The 22,247-nt window shown below is 34.4% G+C and overlaps 4 protein-coding genes across 4 annotated transcripts; 2 read left to right on the forward strand and 2 right to left on the reverse strand.

Annotated features, from left to right (window-relative positions):
• Positions 1 to 890: 890 nt before the first annotated feature.
• On the forward strand, positions 891 to 1,885 carry LOC149392514 (uncharacterized protein At1g76070). The gene has a single exon (XM_089618594.1). It carries the CDS (start codon positions 1,057 to 1,059, stop codon positions 1,765 to 1,767), a length of 711 nt encoding a protein of 236 aa, XP_089474720.1. The 5' UTR covers positions 891 to 1,056; the 3' UTR covers positions 1,768 to 1,885.
• Positions 1,886 to 6,737: 4,852 nt separating this feature from the next.
• On the reverse strand, positions 6,738 to 7,941 carry CDSP32 (chloroplastic drought-induced stress protein of 32 kD). The gene has a single exon (XM_089620582.1). It carries the CDS (start codon positions 7,764 to 7,766, stop codon positions 6,852 to 6,854), a length of 915 nt encoding a protein of 304 aa, XP_089476708.1. The 5' UTR covers positions 7,767 to 7,941; the 3' UTR covers positions 6,738 to 6,851.
• A 4,698-nt stretch (positions 7,942 to 12,639) lies between these two features.
• On the reverse strand, positions 12,640 to 14,343 carry LOC149392516 (24-methylenesterol C-methyltransferase 2-like). The gene has a single exon (XM_089619613.1). It carries the CDS (start codon positions 13,994 to 13,996, stop codon positions 12,920 to 12,922), a length of 1,077 nt encoding a protein of 358 aa, XP_089475739.1. The 5' UTR covers positions 13,997 to 14,343; the 3' UTR covers positions 12,640 to 12,919.
• Positions 14,344 to 21,656: 7,313 nt separating this feature from the next.
• LOC149392517 (uncharacterized) lies at positions 21,657 to 22,087 on the forward strand. Its single transcript, XM_089620120.1, has 2 exons — positions 21,657 to 21,987; positions 22,029 to 22,087. The coding sequence occupies exons 1-2, from the start codon at positions 21,657 to 21,659 to the stop codon at positions 22,085 to 22,087; spliced, it is 390 nt and encodes a 129-aa protein (XP_089476246.1).
• Positions 22,088 to 22,247: the final 160 nt, after the last annotated feature.

Here is a 22,247-nt window from a genome sequence, read left to right on the forward strand (position 1 = left end):
ATTTAACTAGGTCCCACAAGATATGGACATGGTTGAAAAAATATAATTTTGGATTTTAGGCTTATTATTCTAAAACAGTTGAAAAGTTATCTATCTCACTCGTGCTATCCATCAAAGTGCAACTGCATAACCGCGATAAGTTCCTACTTATTTTCTCGTTTGTTTTTAAGAATTTTTGTGTTCTCTTCTTTAAACTTTGAAATGTTGTTTTTTGTACTTATATTATGAGTGTAGGTAGATAACAAATATAGGGATATAATTGGCAATAGAAAACGTCATTCAAAATTAATTCCACAAAAAGTAAATAATGCTTATAATGTCTCAATTCAACTCTTCTTAAGTGACAATATTCAATTTCAATAATATGGAAAATCTTACATATTAAAGTTAATAATTATTCCTTAAAAAAGAGAGAATATAATTGTAAATAATATGGTAAAAACAATATTCTTAACTTAAGGAAAAATCGTTTATAATAAACTATGGAATTGACAATCACAGCATGTCACTTGAAGAATATCGCCATTTTTTCACATTCTTATTAGAATAATAAATAATTACCTATACATTTTTCTAATTGCCCACGTGTAAAAAAACAATGATTAGATAAAAGTCTAATCAAAACTCCCAAAGAAAAACCAACCATAAAAAGGGCGTTGGTAAAGTCAATAGATTATAAAAACCTGCAATCTTCTTTTATTATCAACTATAATCTTATATCGATCATAATCCCGTGGATTAATTAATAAAATATTTAATTTGAATGAGAATTATCATTGAGAATTCCGAAAGAGACGAAAATTTTCACTCATCACTATCATTAAATACCAATTTTCACTCAGTCTTCTATATCTCTCTCGCCTCTTTGACCCTCTCTCTCTCTCTCTCTCGCCTCTTTCTTTTCTCTTTCTTGAAGTCGTCAAAATCACACAACTTGTCTCAAAGCGGTGATTTAAATTTGTATATATAAAGCACAGCCTAAACAGACCAATCTTCCCATTCAAAAAGAAAAAAAAAAGGAGAAAGAAGCAAAAAAAAAAAAAAAGTATTTATTAAATGGATAGACACACAAAGTACCACGGCAAGATCTTGAAGTTCCTTCCAAAGGCCGCTACGGTGATGAACCTTCCTTTCAGCCCAAACAAAGACAAGCGATATTCCGGTGCGATCGTTCCCATGATGATCCCCCACGAAGCGCGAATCAGAAGAAGGTCAAAGGACGACGACGACTCGATCAACAACCGCGAGCCCACATCGCCGAAGATCTCTTGTATGGGACAAATCAAGCTCAAGAACAAGAACAAGAACAAGACTAAGAGTGTCACGCGCTCTCCACGTGACCACCACGCGCATAAGCAGGTCTCTTCCTCCTCGTCTGGGATCAAGAAATTGTTCTCTTTCAATAAGCCCGCGGGTGGGAGAAAATCCAGTGCTTCCGCGTCTTCCACGCCTTCCGGTGGGGACCAATCGCTGACCGACAGAGCGCCTGCGTTGAGCCAGATGAGGAGGTTCGCCAGCGGGCGTGACCAACGCATGGCGAGTTTCGATTGGACGGCGGCGCAGGTTGCACCTGTGGACGCGGAGTACAGGAACGAAGGTGGTGACGTCATAATTCCCTTCTCCGCGCCTCTTGGGATACTACAGCACGGTAATAATGAAATCGATGTGCCTTTACAGCCAAGGAAAGAAATTAATTTGTGGAAGAGGAGGACCATGACTCCACCGAGGCCTCTTGATTTGAATACCATGATGATCAGAGCGAGTTGATTTTTCTTTGATTTTTTTAATTTTTTTTTAATTTTGGGTAATATCTTGTGTTTATTATCGCGCGCTATGTATTAGGTAATGTCCTAAATGTTAATATTATTCGATTTGATTGAGTTCATTGAGGGCATTGATGATCTTGATTCATGCGCATAAAGATGTGTAACAGTCACTCATGTTCATATAAATATATAAATTTAGAGTGTTAATTTTTTTTTTTTTTAAAGTAAAAACTATAAAGAGTGACAACAATTCATATTTGTGATTATAATTTCACACTACAGCAAAACTTCATGTAAAATACAATATAAAATATTTATTTGAAGAACTGAGAGTTTCTCGCCTCTGGGGTAGCTGCCAAAAATGAATAATTTCCTAATTTAATTTGGTTGTCGGACTTATTGGTAGTTTCCACGTCCATTTCAAATAGCTGTGAGGTTGATTAATTTACAACTACAAAAATTAGGTATATATGAGCAACAATCATTATATGTACCACCATACAATTCAAAATTTTGTAGATTGCAGAAAACAACATATTACAGTGCTGTTTAACATTACACAGCAGTACATACTACATATACAACTTTTACTTGACGTTTTGGATAGCAAACAAGGAAAAACCATACGTTGACCATACAACTAATGGCGTATTGCATTTGGTGCTAAGTACATAATTTTGTTTTATTTTATGTTTTTGCATCATATGGTGATACGTTCGTAATGCTAAGTCCAAGAAACAGCCTTTTCAATTGTAATGAATCACGTTGAAGAGGCAATTAATACGAGAAGGCCGTATTTTTGCTTGATGTTAAGGTCAAATACACGGCAATTCAAATAATTGGGTTGGAAAATCGTTTTTAGTTTGCCGTAAGTGGTTTGAGTTGGACCATCCATTCATGATTTTCAAGACTATCTTAAAATTACTCGCTTCACAAATTCGTTACTTCTACACGTTATTGCAAAAAAAAAAACAAGTTGGTCCCTCTCTTCAAGGAGTGATTCAAAAGCATTAGTGAAAACAATTATTACATTTGGTTTGTTTCCATAGATAAAAGGAAGCAGTACAATGAATAATTGTGGATTTTAAATCTACTCGATTTTTGCTCAACTTTGTCTCCACATGAGTGTTTATCTTTTCTTTTTCATTTATTTATTTTTATTATTATTGTTCGTAGTTGGTGTGTTTGGAGAGAGCGGGTGGGTGAAGAAGCTGTCTTTCAAATTTATTTAAATGATCATACGTTCGAATTTGAGACGCTTTTCTTTAATTAAAAAATATATATGAAAAGGATAAATATTGGGACATAAAAATGCTATAGAACGTATGAATTTTCATTTGATAAGTGAGACAAGTTAATGGATGATGGAAAAAAATTAAGGGAAAATCGTATATACTAAAATGTCGAGTTTAACTTTTTATTTTAAAAAATGTCGAGTTTATACTTTTTGTTGAACTAAAATGACGAAATTATACATTGAAATAGATAACAGTGCCACAAATTTTCTTTTTATCGGCCTTTTATTGACATTTCATTGACGTTGAATATTATATTTATGTGTAAACTTCAATTATCTTTATTCATTCGTGTCATATATGTAATTTATTTAAAAATGAAAAAAAACAGTCTCTGAATCGTGAAGAACACAAAAAGAGGCAAGAGATAAAAATCAACAATTGATAGTCGTCAAAATTACATATTTGAACAGAGAATCCATAATTCAGAGTTACAATTCGAACACAGAATGATGAAGTCATCTATTTGGAGATATGAATTTTATTATTTAATTTCGATTTAAAGCTATTTTTTATTTTAAAATTGAGAATTTTGAAGTTAAAATAATGGTTTTGATTTGATTTGATTTTTCTTAAATAAGAGTTAACATCAATAAAAGGGAGATTTGTAACCTTGTTACCCATTTCAGGTTATAATTTCATGATTTTAGTCAAACAGATGGCATGAACTCGACATTTTTTAAAATCAAAAGTTAAACTCGACATTTCACTAAAACACAAGGTATATATGTGTTATTTTCTCAATTATTAATATGTTATAAATGTAATTTTTTTTTCTTTTTTTGAAATAAATATGTTATAATTGTAGTAGTGTGCATAGTAGTCTTTCGTAAAGGAAGTCGTTGACATTTAAATTTTGAAAGAAATACTCGCAACGCGGATGCTTATTTCAATAATACAAAACTCCAACTCAAATTTGAGAAATAAATTATCGGTTGATTATTTATATCCGGGTTGTTGAATTGTTGGTTCTATGACGACATATATGCTTACATAATACGACTATGGACATATTTATTTCCCTAATTAAAAATCTGACACGCAGAGGTATAACACCTCCAATTTTCAAACCATCATATGGGCAAAAAAAAATATCGTGTGAAAGGAACATTATATGGTATGCTTTGCGTTTGTTGATAGTAGTGTGGAAGTGCAAGCCTAATTTAGAGTTGTTTATTCCAAACTATAGCCATCAAAAAGGAATCTTTGAACTTCAATTAAGATGTCGTTGTATTTTCATTTTATTTAGTTGTGAAGTACTTGTATATAAGATATTTAAAAGGTTATATAAAACTTAAATTTAGCATAAAAGCGTTTGGGATCAAATTATACATTTGGAAGAGTTTGAAGGGGAAATTACAAAAATGACTGTTTTTTTGTGTAACATTTCAAAAAAAAAAACATTTATTTTAAATCCCTTCAAAAAATAGTTTTCTGTTTTCAAACAGTAAACAATTATTTTCTTTCTAACTTCTATTGTAAACAGTATATAAAATTAAATTAAGCCCAAAAATATAAACAATTTTTTTTTTAAAAAGACTTTAAATATAAAAAAAAAATCAAAAAATATAATTGTCTACAACTTAAATAAGGCTATAATCATAATAAAAACTTTAAATATGTTATTATCATAATAAAGTACCAAATAAACAGCTACAAGAGACAATTTCAACGAGTAAGAATCGATGGGTCTGAGTTGATTGTACGAGCCCAATTTCAAATATAATTTTGCACTTGAAAATAGGGGAAATTACGTAACTAACTCCAAATGGCTAAAAAAAAAAAAAAAAAGAGAAATTGTCTAATTTGCCACCAATTTCATAATATTTTCCCACTTTCCACCAAAAAACTAATTTTTCCCAAAACGTCACCTCTATGTCAACAATGTTGACATCTAATAGTGAAGGGCAAACATAGATGTCAACATTGCTGACATAGATTGTGGCATTTTGGGAAAAATTAGCCTTTTGGTGGAAAGTGTGAAAATGTTATCAAATTTGTGAAAAATTAGGCAATTTCTCTAAAAAAAATATCTAAATATTTGACATTTAAAATCATTCCTAAAATAGTTCACAAATTAAATATTCGGAAAAAGAAATGTACTCAAGATTATACTTATTATGACGTCATTTTTCCAAAGTAAAACGACACCTCAAGAACAAAGATGACGACAAAAGACTGAGCCCAAGGTCCAAACTTTAGGAAAAACGGAATCCAAGACAAATTGAATTTAGGTAAAATGAGATCTTAGGAAAAAGGGAAGCTTAGGCACATAAAAACTTTAAGCAAAAGGAAACCTTCGATAAAAGAAACCCTAGGTACAAGGAAACCTCTCATTCCGCACAAAACAAATACGCTTTCTAACTTGGTGAAACTTTGCTTCATTCACACTTCAATCTTCTCTCTTTAGACCAATATCATCCACCTCAACACGATAATCAGACTAATGTTGAACGTCAACTATGATATTATATATGTAAAAATAAAGTAAATTGGTAAATGCTCAACCCAAAATTTATTGGTTAAATGATCTGACAGATTTATCGAATAACCGTTTAATAACATCTACAACCAAAAACTCCATAAATGCAGTTCTTTGCACTAAAAAATGCAGTTTATGTCACTTCAAACAATATTTCATCTCCAACTCAATACTCAATTTTAACACCAAAAAAGCATACTCCATATTTTCTCTAATATTTTAATAATTTTAACTTCTTAATTATTACATTATAGTCCATATATAGTTAATTTGTATCTTTTGTATCCAACCATACTATATAATTTTATACATATTTTATAATGATTATGTGAACTCTCCAATAAATACAAAGTAATATTCTTTTATAAAATTAGCACATATTGTATATATAACATTTAAATACTTGACAAATAATTATAAAGTGAAATGAATCATACAAAATTACTAATTGAAAGAGCTATATAGAATATAGCATACTAATATATTATTAGAATGGATAGTAAATTTTTTTTAAAAAAATATACTAGAATGATATTGATGAAATATAGCAAACGGAAATATAACAATGATGCTAACGAATCCTAAATTCCTAAATACTAGGGCTTGTTTATGTTTATCATATTGTTTGTGCTTGGCTTTATAATGTATTACTTTTAGCAATTTAATTATTTTTGTAGGATGTTAATTTATATATGTGCTATGTAATTTAATTATTTTGATCAATGTTTCCAAATTAGAATAATATAAAATGATTATGTCCTAAATTATTACAATAATATAAAAAATATTAAAATGTAATAAGTTTGAGTCGTTTTCTAATTAGTTAAACTATTTTAAAATTATTAAAATCTCACTGCAAAATGAAGTGAAATGAATAATAAAACTTTATCTTTGAAATTTTAATGTTCTCCATTCTATTATGGAGTGAGAAATGGAGTTGCATTAGAGCAAATGCAACTTCATTAACTCACTTCTTACTCTGCTGCGAAATGGGTTAGAGATGGCCTAATTCAAATTATACAATCAATTTCAATCAAGCATTGGTCTTTTGTATACACTATTTGAAACCATCTTCCCCTGCTTGCTTTTAGAATCTTAGTCACCTCTACAAGCTTTCCCAACTCAAAGCTTCACATATTTCCTTCTTTCTAAAAACACATATTATAATCTAATGAAGCACTTGGAAACCGAAGCTATAACAGAAAGGTAAAACTAGTTCAATTTTCAATATTTTGGACTATCACCCCTTTGAAAACACCACAAATAATCAGCTAGCGTTGCAAGAAAATCACCAAAAAAAAAAGTTCGTCAGTAAGTGACGCGAACTCCTTGGTATCTAAGAATCTCTCCGATGAGCTCACCCTTGCCGGAGCCGACGTAGCGACCGGAAATCTTGCCGTCTCTGATGAACAGAAACGTGGGGACCTCAACGACATCCATGTCCTTGAGGAACTGCATACAGCTGTCGTTTTCGTCGCCGTTCATCCTGGCGAAAACGACAGTGTCGGCCATCTGGCGGGAGAGCTTGATGACCGTTGGATAGACCTTGACGCAGGGTCCGCAGTGCTTGAGCCCCACGTCGAGGACGACGAGCTTGTGGTCGGAGCGGTGATCGTCGATGAGCTTCTCCACGTCAGCCCTAGAGTGGAGCTGGACGACGGCGGAGTGGCTGTCGCCGTAGTAGAGCACGTCTCCGACGAGCATGTCCGGTCCGATTCCTTCCTCCTCGTGGATCTTCTCGGCGCCCTTGTAGAAGCTGAAGTGTGGGACCTGAGTTATGTTCTCTCTCTCGCACAGAGCCCGAGTCGCCTCGCTCTCGTCGCCGAGGACCAACAGAAAAACGACGTCGTTGCACGTTCGGCTCAGATCCACCATGAATGGGTAGATCTTCTTGCTCTCCTCGTTCTTCTTCTCCGCGAACTCGACCACCACCAGCTTTTGCTTCGCCGATCGGAGAGCCTCGTCGAACTCCTCGGCGCTCGATACCTTCACCACCTTCTCGTTGCTCGATGATGTCGTTGCGGTCGCCTCTTTCGACGGAGGAACCGCCGACGTGGCGTTTCTGCGTCGTCGCCACGTCAGCGGCGGCGATTTGGTGAGGGTTTGGAGAGCGGAGTTTGGAGTTTTTGTGGGGATGTGATGAGAGGAGGGTAGGGATGTAATTATGCCGGTTTTGTGGAGTGGTGGTAATCTTGCTAAGAAGTTTGTCATCGCTGTTTCCATGGTCTTACGATACGGCGGTGTTTTTGCTTTGGTTGAGTAAAGTTGTATTTCGTGAGGGGAAATTTTGATTTATTGGAAGGAAATGATTAGCGCGGTGGAGTCAAACGGAGATTTTTTTTAGCGATCATGTATCGTATCCACTCGTTTGGTTTGTGGTTCGTATTGGCTTTAATATACCTAGATTATCCTGTAATGTTCTTTGATTGGATTTTATTTATTTATTTTTATTTTGACACCACAATCGTTTTCGTTCTCATTCTTCTCACTTTTTTTTTTCTTTTTTTTTTTTCCTTCAAAAAATCTTCAAATTATCTTTTAGAATTGTGACTGGGCTCTGCGTTTGGGGGGGGGCTAATAGAGAGTGAAAAAAAAATTAAAAAAATAAAAAATAAAAAATTTGGGCCGGGTTTGTTAGATTTGAACGGATTTTTGTGGTTCCGTTCATGGCAAGTATAAGGCAATGGTTTAGCCTGCTGTTTTGGGTTGACCCTACTTTATGGGCCGAACCCATTGGACTACAACTTTTAAACTTCAATTTGCTAGGTTAAAGAAAATATGCTTAAGCTATAACATTCTCAATACTTTAAAACCAAAATTTAAAAGTTAAAATTAAGGTTATTTTCGTTTAGTTGTAAAGTTAAAAAAACAGAAAAAAAAATTAATTTTTTTTTGGAGAATCTGAAGAAAAAATAATAATAATAATAATAATAATAATAATAATTTGGTTTGAAAAATCTGAAAATCGTTTTAAGATTTATTGACATTTTGTTTTTTATTGACATGATTGTTTATAAATCTTCAAATGGTTCTTACAAATTCTTTAAAGATTTATTGATATCGTTGTCAATAAATTTTTTGGACGTCAATAAATCTTCAAAAAAATTAGTATGTTGAAGATTTATTGATATCGTTGTCAATAAATTTACTGGACATCAAGAGACCAGTTATCCGGACCCGTTTATATGGTTTATAAAGCGGACCAGGTAGCGGGCCAGGTAGCAGGTATACCCGCCGGGTAAACGCGTAGAAAAGTGCTGGACCCATTGCCTCGTTAAAAGTTTTCGGGTACTGGGTCGGGTAGATCCGACAAACCCGTTTACCCGTTCAAATTATTAAAAAAAAACAGCAATTTTATAAATAAATTAAAAAAAAACCAACAAAGCATTGTTAATGTATATATACGATATAGGAAATACTGTTAATATATATATATATATATATATATATATGCATAAAATTATGAAAAATTATTCTTCTATTACAGCAAATGAAAATGAAAATATTTACTAATAAAGGCATATACAGCATTATTAATATTATTCTTCTATGCAGCACTGCTAAAGAAAACTATACTGTACAACCGATCATATATGAATGAAAACATATATACATTTATATACGCTTAAACATATATATTCAAATGATAAATATAATTAAAAACAAATATTATATCAACTAACTTGATATCAACAGCTTAGAATATTAGTTAAGTGTAATAAAGGCTTGAACCAACTTGAGGGCAAAATAATCATTCCTAATGAAAACAATTTTTTAACGTTAAGTTGTTAACGAGCCGGGTTCCGAATAGACGATTACGGATCACTGTATTTCATAACACAGACCTCGACCCAAAAAATATTAAGCTCTTACTCGTATACTCGATTATTCGTTAAGAGCGGGTCTTACTCGACTGATTTACACCAAGTGACAGATAACGGGTAAAATTGACATCTCCTCTCTCACATTTAAAATGGTACCAATAAACAAGAATTTCATCTTTGAATTTTTGTTCACAGACATGCCCTTAAATGGTTTTTGTTTTATATATATATATTTTTTTTTATTAACAATTGTACACTTAAATAGAAACAAACTAGAAATCAGAATTCATCCCCACTCTTTCTTTTCTTGTCCAAATTTTGAAATTCAAGATCTATAGCCAAAAAAAAAAAAGGTATAGTTGTACGCTGGATGGTACCAACTCACATGGGCTAGCTGTCTATTTAATTGTTTTTATATGTAAAATTTATGATAGATAAAGCAACGCACCCAAAGGAAGGTCGAAGAGATCAGCAATTCAGCATAGATCAGTAAAAAAACAGCTTCATCATAATAAAACGATGATAAAACAAACCCTCCAAACTAGCTGGAGCTGAGTAGAAAGTAGAAACACAGTATATATATATTCTTGCTTTGTCATGTTTTAACTTTATTTTTACTTGCGAAAAAAGATTGACTCTGTATTCACACTGTGGAATATTTCCCATTGGATCGTAATGCATTAAACAATTACTAATTAATTTTTAAATACGTAAACGGCATAGTTATTCAAGTCCAGTTGTCCACTCGTTCACGGTGACAAGATTTAAAATGTCAGTATCACGAGTTGCAAAGATTTCCCAAATATATATGGCTATGAAGCCACTTGAAAAAAATAACTTTTTTTTTTAATAATTTTTTTTATTTTCTGTCAATAAGATCCGACGCAATTGGTTTCAAGAAATCTTGTAGAAGTGAAACACAAAGATATCCACTCAAAAATTAATTAAAACCTTTTTCATAAAATACATGAAGTCATTAAAAAAATATTTCAAACACAATATTTAGTTTTCAATGGACTTACACTACCTTGTTACATGTCTAATTCAAACTATATAGCAATATGTTTTCTTAAATATATATCCAAGGTAAATGTGCATGTACAAATTTATATCAATGTGTATACTACTACAATTTTAGAGAAGTCGGAGAAGAAATTAATAAAGTTCCATCTGTCGTTTCTAAGTAAGAATGTTCGTTTCTAAAATAAATCAATGTGTATTACGTTAGGTTGAAAATATTCACCCAAACAAATATAATAGAAAATAAATTTATATACTACAAATATATATCCAAGGTAAATGTGCATGTACAAATTTATATCAATGTGTATACTACTACAATTTTAGAGAAGTCGGAGAAGAAATTAATAAAGTTCCATCTGTCGTTTCTAAGTAAGAATGTTCGTTTCTAAAATAAATCAATATATATTACGTTAGGTTGAAATATTCACCCAAACAAATATAATATAAAATAAAGCATGTGATAGTAAGTCAAGTAAGATGTGTACTTCTCTTCTTGTTTATGTCCTTTTTACGAACTGTCGTAGAAAAATCGATAACTGAAAACCATTTTCATCGAATAAATCACTGGGGTATTTATATATATACATACATACACACATATGTATATTAATATACATATGCTCTGAAGAGTTTATATTTTGTTAAATGAACGTGACACCAAACCCCAAAACTCCCCACAAGCTAAAACCGCACATCCCGGCGAACAAATATATCAGCGTAACACATAATTTAAGAAACTCCGTCGAATATACCAACTATTATTTTATCCATGTATCCACATCGTTGTCGTATTCGTATGTGACATGGAACATTTTCATTACAGTTTTAAGTCCATCTCTAGTATTCTGAATCAAGACGTAATCGACATGTCCTATTCATCATAATTAAAATGATAAAACGACGCAAGATTGGACAGAGAACAGATCAGTGAACCTGAACGCCAGATCAACCACCACTAACTAACCAGATACATGTGTATTAGATACCCAAAAAAAAATATTAAATAAATAAATAAAAAGTTCATCATAATTAAAATGATAAAACGGTAAGTAGTTAGCCGAATGAAGATTTACATTTGTATTTTTTGCTTCACGAAAGTACTATTTTCGTAATTATTGATATCGGAAGGGACTCTTTCAATGACACTTTGAAAGTGAAAGAATGCTATCGGAATGCATTCTCCATAAGTCATTTGTATTTGTATTTTTGAATTAAAAAATTATGAACCTTTGACGATTAGTCATTTGTATTTGTATTTGTATTTGTCTCTTATTAGTTATTATTTTTAATTAAAAATCGGAAATTATTACTTTTTTTTTTTTGAAAACAGAAATTATTACTTTTGTTAAACCAAAAAATTGTCTAACGAATATATCAATTCCGTTAGATAAAAAATTGCCTAACAAAATTACAACTTCCGCATTAAATAATTGACGATATGCTAATTAAAGTGGTATTTCTACTTCCTTTTCCTTCCAATGTCCATGTGCCCAGGATGAGTTTTCATCAAATATTTAATGAATTCTGAGTCCTGTCACGACCAATTTCACTACTTTTTTTTTTTTTTAAACGACCCATTTCACTACTTAAAATACTTAAATTGACTATACATGCGTAGTTTTTTCAAATATGCTTGAAGATTATTATATGGATAACACAAAGGGAAGGGCGTGATAACATGTAGAAATGTGAACGCTGATTTGATTATTTTAATTGGAAGTAGAGTGGTCCCACTCCCAAATGTATGTCGGGTGTTTGTGATATGTGTCAAGTGTGTAACGACGGAGAAGAAGACAAGGCACAACGCTACAAACGAAAACCATACAAAACTGGAATAAAAGACTACCCTCGTATAGTGCTATAGTCTCTACACTAGACCAGAACACACACTACAAAACCCAACTCAAAGTGCTTGACACGGTGTCTAAACTCTTAAACAGATTTTTTATAGCGTGTTATAACTTATAGCTCCTCTTCTCTCCATCTGTATCATATTCAAGTGTAAATAAAAAGCATGACATGGGAATTGGAAAAATAGATCTCAATCCCATCTGAATTGCAATTTAATTTAAGAATCAAAATACTTCCATAAATCGGTTCGCTTCCTCCTCCGCCTTCGCAAATAACGTCTCAATAAAATAAATATCACTTCGGGTTCTCCGCTCTCTCGTTTCCATCCAAAACCGGTGAATTATGATCAAATTGTGAAAACTAGAGCAGAATTGGAATTCTACGGACGAAGAGTAAAATAGAGTAACAAACAACTAAAATTGCCAGAATTCCCTGTTCAAAATCGAATCACAAACTATCCTCTCTAGATCCAACCAGTCCATCATCTTTTTTTTTTTTAACCACGAGATTCAAATAATTCAGAAGCAAAACAAAATTACAATATCCAAAATAAAAATTAGCAATTAAAAAAAAAGGCTAAAAAAAACGATATTAAAATAGAAGAAGAGAGCACTAGAGAGAGAAAGAGAGGGAAAGAGAGACATACGATAAGAGACAATTTTTTTTAATAACAAGAGCTCAAGAATCGGCGAGTGGCTTCCGGCAGAGGATCATATGCATGGGCGTGAAAATGCCAGAATCGCCGCCCTTGGTCAGAAAGTCAGCGGTCTTGAAGAGCATCTCGTGAACGTCAACGGTCCCTTTCGGCGCGATCCCAACCGCGGCGAGGATCGTGACCAGCACGTGGTTCCTCCAATACGCCACGCGTCCCATCTTCAGCCTCGTCCACCACGGCAGCGCCGGCGGCGCCGCCAGATCCCTCTCCTCCACGATCTCGAAGCCCACCTCACGCGCCGCCGCCGAGATGTCGGAGTACGCGCGGAGGCCCGGGAGGGCGTCCCCGCGCTCGATCCCCTGGATGACCTCCACGTGTTCCGAATCGCGGCCGTCGAACTTGTCGGTGGTGACCCACTCGTAGGAGACGTAGAGAGATCCGGGCTTGAGGACGCGGAAGATCTCGGAGTAGACGTCCTGGAGCCTGGGCGCGTGGCACGTGGCCTCGATGGAGTACGCGCCGTCGAAGGACGCCTCCGGAAAGGGCATCTCGAGGAAGTTGCCCTGCACGACCTCGCACAGCGCGTCGAGCCCGGCCTTCTTGTTGTGCTGGCGAGCCCGTTTCACCTGGTACTCGTTGATCGTGATCCCCACGACGTTGGCGCGCGAGTGGGCCGCGATGGCCCGCATCGGCCCTCCCACGCCGCACCCGACGTCCAGGATCTTGCTCCCCGGCTTGGCGGAGATGAGATCGGCGACGCGCTCCTCGTGCACGCGCGTGGCGTCCTTGTGGGATTTGCCCGGGAGCGAGGGGCTGAAGTGGAAGGACTGTCCCCAGCCCCACTCGTAGATGTCGGTGACGAGGTTGTAGAAAGTGTCGACGAAGTCAGGGACATTTTCGGTCTTTTCGATCTCCTTTGGCCTGAGGAAGAAGGACCAGTACTGCTTGTAGCTGTCTTGGACCTTCTCGGCGGAGATGGAGCCTCCGGTGATATTCACGCCGCGCATGCCTTTCCTCTCCGCCGGGCCCATCACCCAAATGAACCAGTACAGCCCGATCGCCACCGCTGTCCCGGTCAACACCAGGGCTAAGCTCTCCATTCTTCTTCTTTTTCTTTTCTGATGGGATTTCTCAGAGAGAGAGAGAGTGTTGGTTTTCTTTTGCAAAGCGATTAGGGCCTGCTCGCATCTGCTATTATATAACAGATTTATTTAAACTCCTTTTTGGAATAATAAAGGTTTTTTTTTTCTTTTTTTTTTCTTTTGCCTTTTGGAGGAGGGTGTGTGTATGTGGGCTGACTGGGAAGAACAAGTGTATGAGAGAGAGGGAGTGTTGGACTATGGTGGAGAGAGAGTCTGAGACTGAGTCATACGACAGAAGTTTAGTGGGCCTTGGGTTCGCACGCGCGACGCGAGTCAGCGCGTGAATCGGGGTGTGTTGCTATGAACACGTGGGAAAGGAACCCCGGAATCGGAAGTAAAGTTTTTTTTTTTTCTTCCAAAAATGTTCATTTTTCGTAAATATGGAAAAATTAAGTGCTAAGATCCGACGCGATTGATTTCATTGAGATCTTGTAAAAGCGATCCACAATGGCATCCACTCAAAAATCAACTAAAATAAAAACCTTTTTCTCGATCATGTTCATTGGATACATTAAGCAAATTAAAAAAATGTTGCAGGCACCAGAAATATTTAGTTTCACGATATTTTTTTAACACGATACTTTATAAAAGAGAAAACATAAGTAATTTTTTTTTAATTGTAACGAAATTTCCATTAATAATCAGGTAAAATATCTTACTACAAGGTACACAAACAGGTATTGATTACAGATTTAAAAAGAGATAAATCAAGAAGAGAAACGTGAAAGGTATAAAGTGATTTTTTCAAATAAAAAACACAATATTCAAATATTCTTTTAAATAAACTAGCATTTAAAAATTACAGTATTTAATTATTTATCAAGGCTGAACTTGAAATAAAAAAAACAAGTTGAATGTCACAGTTATAATTTTATTTTTATGGCTAATTTGTTAAATGTTTAATACAGTTGACTAATTGGTAACTCTAATATTTCAATTGGATTAGTATGTATCATTAAAAAAAATAAAATCAAAGAACCTAACCTTTCCTAATATTGGAGAAAAAAATTATAAATAAATAAATAAAAATTTACTTAGAACATCTAGAATGCAAGCAACTAAAGTTGCTTTATTGGTTATTTGGCAATACCATGTCATTTTCATTTTTGCATATTAATATTATAAGTTGTAATGATTATGGTAAAGTAGCCACTGGCACCAATGCCAACTATTTTTTAATATAAAAAAATAATAAAATACTAATCACACCAATATATTGAATAGAGTGGGAACCACTTTTAGCAGCTTTTGGTGCTACCACCATTATAGTATTTTTATGTAAGATACCACAAATGTTGATGTGGATAAAAATAAATAAATAATATTATTTTTTTATGATGTGTAAAACAACTTTAGTTACTTGCATTGAAGATGCTCTTATATTAAAAAATATGCTTTCTCTCTTTCTTTAAAAGAGAAAACCTCAGTGGTGTGCTCTGACTTGGAGGGAGCCATTTAAAAAAAAAATATTTTGCTTGGTTTGATTACTTTTTATTTTAAAATTAGAATAATCCATTTCACCATGGATTTCAATCCACTTATGGGCCTTTTTTCTGCGACTTTTTCTCCTCTTCGTGCATGTGAAGCCCCGTCGATCTTATGGTCGAGGTGGCACTTCACAACAGCGTACTCTCTACTCCGCCTCTTGTCTCGGACTGCAAATTTTTGTGTGGATCTCGGGATGTTGGGATTTGACGGTGTAAGGTCTGCCTTCTCTGGAGTCCTCGCTAACCTCGATTCTCTACTTCAACTCGACTGTAGTCTCTTCTCGCATGGATTTGAAAATATGGTTTTCCATGTTGTACGTGTTTTTGCGTGAACTCGGAGGCCGACTATGCTTGGTGACGAGTAAATATGGTGAAAATGGTTAACCTGTTAAACCTTTAACCATTTTATATGGTTAACCATTAACTGTTCAAAGCGGTTAAGAGTTTAACCAGTTAACCGTGGGTTTTTTTTTTATTGGAAATGGCGGTAAAAAGACCCAATATTTTTTAGGTGTTACATTAAAATACTCGATGTTGAACTAAAGTCGATAATTTGTTCCTCCATTACAATTTTGAAGGGTTAAATTAGATGCCTATATACGCGTCAACATCTGGTGAGTTTGAATTTTTTTCTTTTAAACTTTTTTTTAAGTCTATCTCCCTCTCCCTCTCCCTCTCTCTCTCTATATATCTCCCTCTCTATCTCCGTGAAGACACATAAATTATGAAACCTACATATACATTTATACTCTGAGCAAAAAAAAAAGCATACATACACATATGCACACATATAATATACATATACACGGAATCCAAATCTCCCATGCTCGGAAACACCGCCATAAACCCAAACGAGAACCCTTTCGCTCTCGCCAGTGAGATGTTCTCGTTGAAATTTAAATCCCCTGCGACCACAACCCTGTCTCCGATCCTTTTGATCTCTGTCATCACTTCCCTCTTGTATCTCTCTCTGAGTCCCTCATTGAGCCTCAACAACGAGACCTTCGCCACTGACCCCAAAGAGAGCGCACCACGTGGCTCTCCGGCATCGACAAACGAGGGGCACGGATCTTTCCGTCTCACACTAGACTCACTAGAGTTTCAATCTCGTTAAAAAAAAATAAATAAATGAAATACATATATTTTTGTTGCTATTAAACTTCAGTGATGACGGACTCGAAACTTACTAATATCTTCTACACCTGTTTAAGTATGATTTTTATAAAAAAAAATTTAATTATTTCATTCATTATAAATGGTGGTGGATTGAATTGATAGAGAGAGAGAGAGATAAAAATTTTAAAAAAAATTGTCGAACTCACCATATGTTGACACGTTATAGACATCTAATTTAACAACCGAAATTATAATGGAGGAACAAATTTTCGACTTGGGTATTTTTTCCACCACTTTATAACAAGTGTCCATTAGGAAAATAGCCAACTTAAACGTTTGACATTGCTAAATAGCCAACGTTTAGTAAATCTTTGGTAAATAGCCACTTTCAAACGTAAATTTTAGGTAAATAGCCACTTTCATATACCAAATGTTGGTTATTTACCTAAGATTTATTAAACGTTGGCTATTTAGCAATGTCAAACGTTTAAGTTGATTATTTTCCTAATTTTCTGTTATAATAATGTCTTTAAGTGTAACAACTCGAAAACTTTTGATCTTTTTGCCATCATTTTTTTTAATAATAATTGTTTTGGTTAACTATGTTAGTTGATGTGTGAAGCATAAATATAGTTGGTTAACCGTGATTAACCATAAAATAATCGGTTAAAATTAACTGATTGGTTAATTTTAACCAAAACGAATATAGTTAATTTTAACCGGATAAAATATAAATTAACAAATCGATTACTTTTAACCGAATAAAATAAAATGTCCATCTTTAATGACGAGGGATGCGTCAAGTTGCGATATGGTGCGCGGGGTAGACTCGGTCTGCTATGGAGAGTTCTCGGTGGTGGCCCTCTATTGGGGAGTATCAATGGGAAGGCGTTCATGCCTTCTATTTGCATCTCTTGGTCTCGAGAATGGTTTATTGGTATTGATTTGATCTTTGTAATTTTCTTTGTTGCGGTGTTCGTGTTTATACACCTTTTGTTTTGTTATCTTGTGTTGGCTTATTTGGTTTGAAATGGAGATGCACTAGCCATCGCCCACTATCACATGTTGGGGTTTATGTTAAGTTTTTCTAAAACAGGAAAAGATTCATCTACTTGACAGTCATCAGACCGCGATTGAATAGATCTTTCCATCGACCATTATGAGTATTTTGAACGAGAAACTTCATTTTGTAGACCTTAAAAGTGGAGAAATATATAGGCTATACCCTATAATTGTAAAAATATTAAAAACTGGATTTTTTACTAAAATTAAACAAAAAAATGTATTTTCAGCCAATTTTTCCCCTGTTTCTCTCTCTCTCTCTCTCTCTCTCTCTCTCTCTCTCTCTCTCTCTCTCTCTCTCTCTCTCTCTCTCTCTCTCTCTCTTTTCCACTCAAAATGATTATCTCTTTATTTCGGATTTGAGATTTCGATGCTCAAAATGACCAAACAAATAAGATTTTCATTTTTATTTTGTGTTTTAATTGTTGTAGGATAGTTTTAATAATGATTAGAGTGATTATTAGATGATTTTGATTGGTTTGGATCGGTTTTGGAAAAGTTATGAATTATAATTTGAGATTTTTTTTCTCGATCAAATACGATGATTTAAGATGAAGTCCGATGAAGTTCGTAACTGTTTACGATGAAATACGATGATTTATGGTGAAATTTGAAGATTTAAGATGATTTTAGATGATTCCGATCAAATACGATGATTTAAGATAGAAAAATGGACTGGGATAAAAATTCCAGTTTTAGATATATTGCAACTATGAAATCTAGTCTTGATATTTTTTCATTTTTGAGATACAAAATGAAATTTCTCTTTTGAAACAACTTTATATATATGTTTGATTTTTTTTTGTTTCTTTAAATCTTTCCGTTGTTGGAAGCAAGTACAAGATGAGCGATTACCGATACCCTAGATTCACTTAAGCTTAAGTTTGTAAACGCTATATAATTCTACAGCAGTTACTTGGGGGTATTAACATCACTTCACTATACAATAGCGTGATTTTGGATAGAAAATACTTATAATTCTTATTATTGGTATAAAGTACAAAAAGTCACTACCAAAAGTAATTTACACTTTTGAGAACCATGCCATCCACGTCGGATTAAAATTGGTGGTTTGAGTTTAAAGTCAAACTTGAGACAAAATTTCACTAAAAGATCTTAAGGTAGTTCCGCTAAATCATATAGCTAATTAGCCTTTACATTTTCTTTTGAAAACATCAAGTACAATAATTGACGATAAATCTAATTAATACCGTAGCGTAATGGAAACATAAATTAGTCAAACATATGTAAACAGAAACAAATATACCACACATTTATATGAGTTCACAAATAAATAAAAACCTATTAGTTGGTTAGCCCAAACAAGATTAATGCTTAAATGGAATAGAATATGTTTATACAACTTTTAACCATATGGGATTTATTAGGTCTATAAGATCTCATGTAGGGTTAAATAAATGGATAATAATTATGTTTCTAGCAAAGAAAGGGACATGAGCTTGGAATTTATTTGGACCACCACATGATAATTTCTGGCAGAATTGAGTATGTTGTTCTTGTTACACATAAATAAATACAGATGACTTGTATCTGTCAATTTTGTATTTAAGCTTTGTTTCGATATGTTAATACAACATTTTGCAGATCAAGATTGTTGGATGACAACTCTAGGATCTCATAAGTTTATTGGCGACGTTAATTATAAAAATTAAAAGTATTTATTGCTCTTTTTTAATCTAAAAGTATTTATTACTTTTAAAATTTAAAATAATTATTATAATGTCCGGTTTGAATTGTGAGCTTCATATATGAGCTGTAACTATTAGCTAATTGGTTTTTATGTGAAATTTAGGGGGACCGCTCCCTAAATTATTTTCATTTACCATCAATGTCATAAAATTACAAATATGATTAAATTTATTAGTTTTAAACTTTAATTACTTCTTTAGATCAATGTCAATGTTTATAAAATACATAATTATTTAAAACTAATTACTTAACAAAAAAGTCAATATAGCATCTAACTTATCTTTCTCATTTCTCTTTCCATCCCATCTCAACCTGGCTTGTTGGAAACGGCGACGTGGCTACCGTCCGTCCTTCCGCGCGTCAGACGGAATGGCGGCTTATCGGCTTCCGCGCAGACGGAATGGCGGCTTCCGCGGAATCCGTGCGAGGCTGAGGTGGATTTGACCGTTGAAGCCAGGTTGAATCTCAGCCATTGATTTTGTTACCGTTTTTTCATGGTTGAATCTCGGCCATTGATTTTACATTTTAATTCAAATCAAAACGGCTTATTGGCTTAACGGAATAATGCCTTCCAATAAGAAACGGAAACGGCTTAATGGCTTAACGGAAGGAAAATTTCCGTTAAGCCGTTAAGCTGTCCTTATCGGCTTATTTTACTATTAAATACTAATAATTCACAACACTACAATCCTTGGCAAATCCGTTATCCACTCGAAAATCTCGACAATACAATATTTTTTGAGACCATATGAAAGTCTTCTTCGAAATCAGATGAATAGAGTTTAAAAAAAGAAAGAAAAAGAGATCATATAAAGAGTGTCTAACACATAACCATTTGTATATAAACAGTGTCTAACATATAACTATTTTTAGACACTGTTTATATTAAAACATATAACTATTTTTCTAAAATATATAAACGGCTGTGGTGACTACATAACAGTTTTAGCTTATACAAATTAATATAATTTAAGGATTATCTTGATGTACATTGATATGTATCTTATATATCCTAATTTTTTTTTTTATTAATTTATACATTTTAGCTTATGATTTTATTTATTAAGTTTGTCGTCTCCGAATTATTTTTTCACATTTGTCCTCCCTAACTAGAATTCCTAGCTTTTGCTGTCGCGGGATATTCATTTGAACTTTGTTATAAACTCGGATAACATAGTAGATAAAAATCACGACGTTCTACTTCAAAATTGGTGGGCAAAAATGAAATTTTGCAATAGCACAAAAGACAATATTTTTACCAACCAGCATGTTATATTTACCCGTGTTAGATTGAAAAAAAAAACGACATTGAGTTATTTGTTAAAAAATGTTTCGAGGCGGTTCATGGGTTTTTACGGCGAGCCGGACGAGTCGAAGCGTCATATGTCGTGGGATCTTCTCATGCGTCTTCATGGGAACGGTTCGGCACCGTGGTTATGCGCCGGGGATTTTAATGAGGTTCTCTTCGACTTCGAGCATGTGAGCGCGACGAGGAGAAGGGCTAGGGACATGGCCCGGTTCGGGGAAGCGCTTGAGGATTGCGATCTTCATGGTTTGGGATACCAAGGGGAGCTGCTCACCTGGGATAACAAACAAAGCGGAGTCAAGAATGTCCAATGCCGACTCGACCGGGCTTGTGCGACCCCGGACCTCCGGAGTAAAAGATGCAAATTCGGTTAAACTAATCTTTTTGATTTATTTTTTAACCTAAATTAACCGAACGGTTAATTTTAACCGCGATTTCGGTTAAAATTAACCGTTCGGTTAATTTTAACCGGTTAATTTTCGGTTAACCTAGGTTAACTTAGATTATAAGACTTATTAAATAAAAAAAATAAAATATATTATTTTTCAAATTAAATTAATTAATTTAACTTTAATTATAATTAATAATATCTATTAACAAAATTTAATTTAGTTAAACTGAAATTTATTAAAATTTATATACGAATTTATAATAATTTTTAAAAAATTAATTATATCAATTTACTAATTAATTTAATTATAATGAAATTAAAGGCATTAATTTCTTAAATAAATTTAAATATTAAATAAAATATATTAAAATAATTCGGTTAATTTCGATTAACCTAATTAAAAAAAATCGGTTAAACGGTTAACCTTTAACCTAAATTTCCAGTTAAAGGTTAACCTAAGTTAATTGAATTTTCTTCTTTACTCCGGAGGCGTGGGTGAACGATGTTGCTAGCTGACTAGCGAGCTTCAAAGCCCATTCGGGAAAGATGGAGGTAGGAACCTCGCGACCGGGACCGCGTCGGGAAGTGTGGGCTCGACCGGATGTTGGATCTCTGAAGTTGAACGTTGACGCGGCGTGGGATGCGGCAACCAATAGAGCGGCGGCAGGCGGCGCGGTTCGTGACCATCGAGGCGCTGTGGTTGGAGTGATGGCTACCCTCATAACGGATGTGGACTCGGCGCTCACGGCGGAGTGCCGGGCTATAGCGGAGGGGCTGCACTTTGCCCAAGCTTACGGGTGGAGTATCGCGGTGGTGGAGTCGGATTGCCTACGAGCTACGCAGCTTATACATAGCCGGAACATCCGATGTCTCCAAGGTTCGTTGATTCATGACATATTGAACTGTTTAGATTCTCAGGCTACTACCTGTGTTTGGGCGCCTCGGGCATGCAACGAGGTTGCAAATTGCATTATTAAGGCTCGCCTTGATCGCTTAGAGCTTGATTTGTGGTGTTTGGTAAGCCCTGCGTGACTGGAATCGTGTATTCTAAACGATATTAAATCTTCAGTTAATGGCTGATACAATCAGCTCTTTCCCTAAAAAAAAAAAAATTATTCATCAATCGTCAGTTAATGC

The sequence above is a fragment of the Urtica dioica genome, chromosome 7 (genome assembly GCF_054948205.1).
Source record: "Urtica dioica subsp. dioica isolate 48M chromosome 7, U.dioica_male_clone48M_v1_H2, whole genome shotgun sequence".
Classification (NCBI taxonomy): Eukaryota; Viridiplantae; Streptophyta; class Magnoliopsida; order Rosales; family Urticaceae; genus Urtica; species Urtica dioica.

Coding starts and splice junctions, on each gene's coding strand:
- LOC149392514 (XM_089618594.1), top strand. CDS start 1,057: ATGGATAGACACACAAAGTACCACGGCAAGATCTTGAAGTTCCTTCCA.
- CDSP32 (XM_089620582.1), bottom strand. CDS start 7,766: ATGGAAACAGCGATGACAAACTTCTTAGCAAGATTACCACCACTCCAC.
- LOC149392516 (XM_089619613.1), bottom strand. CDS start 13,996: ATGGAGAGCTTAGCCCTGGTGTTGACCGGGACAGCGGTGGCGATCGGG.
- LOC149392517 (XM_089620120.1), top strand. CDS start 21,657: ATGGAGGTAGGAACCTCGCGACCGGGACCGCGTCGGGAAGTGTGGGCT. Junction 21,988..22,028: donor GAACATCCGATGTCTCCAAG/GTTCGTTGATTC, acceptor TTAGATTCTCAG/GCTACTACCTGTGTTTGGGC.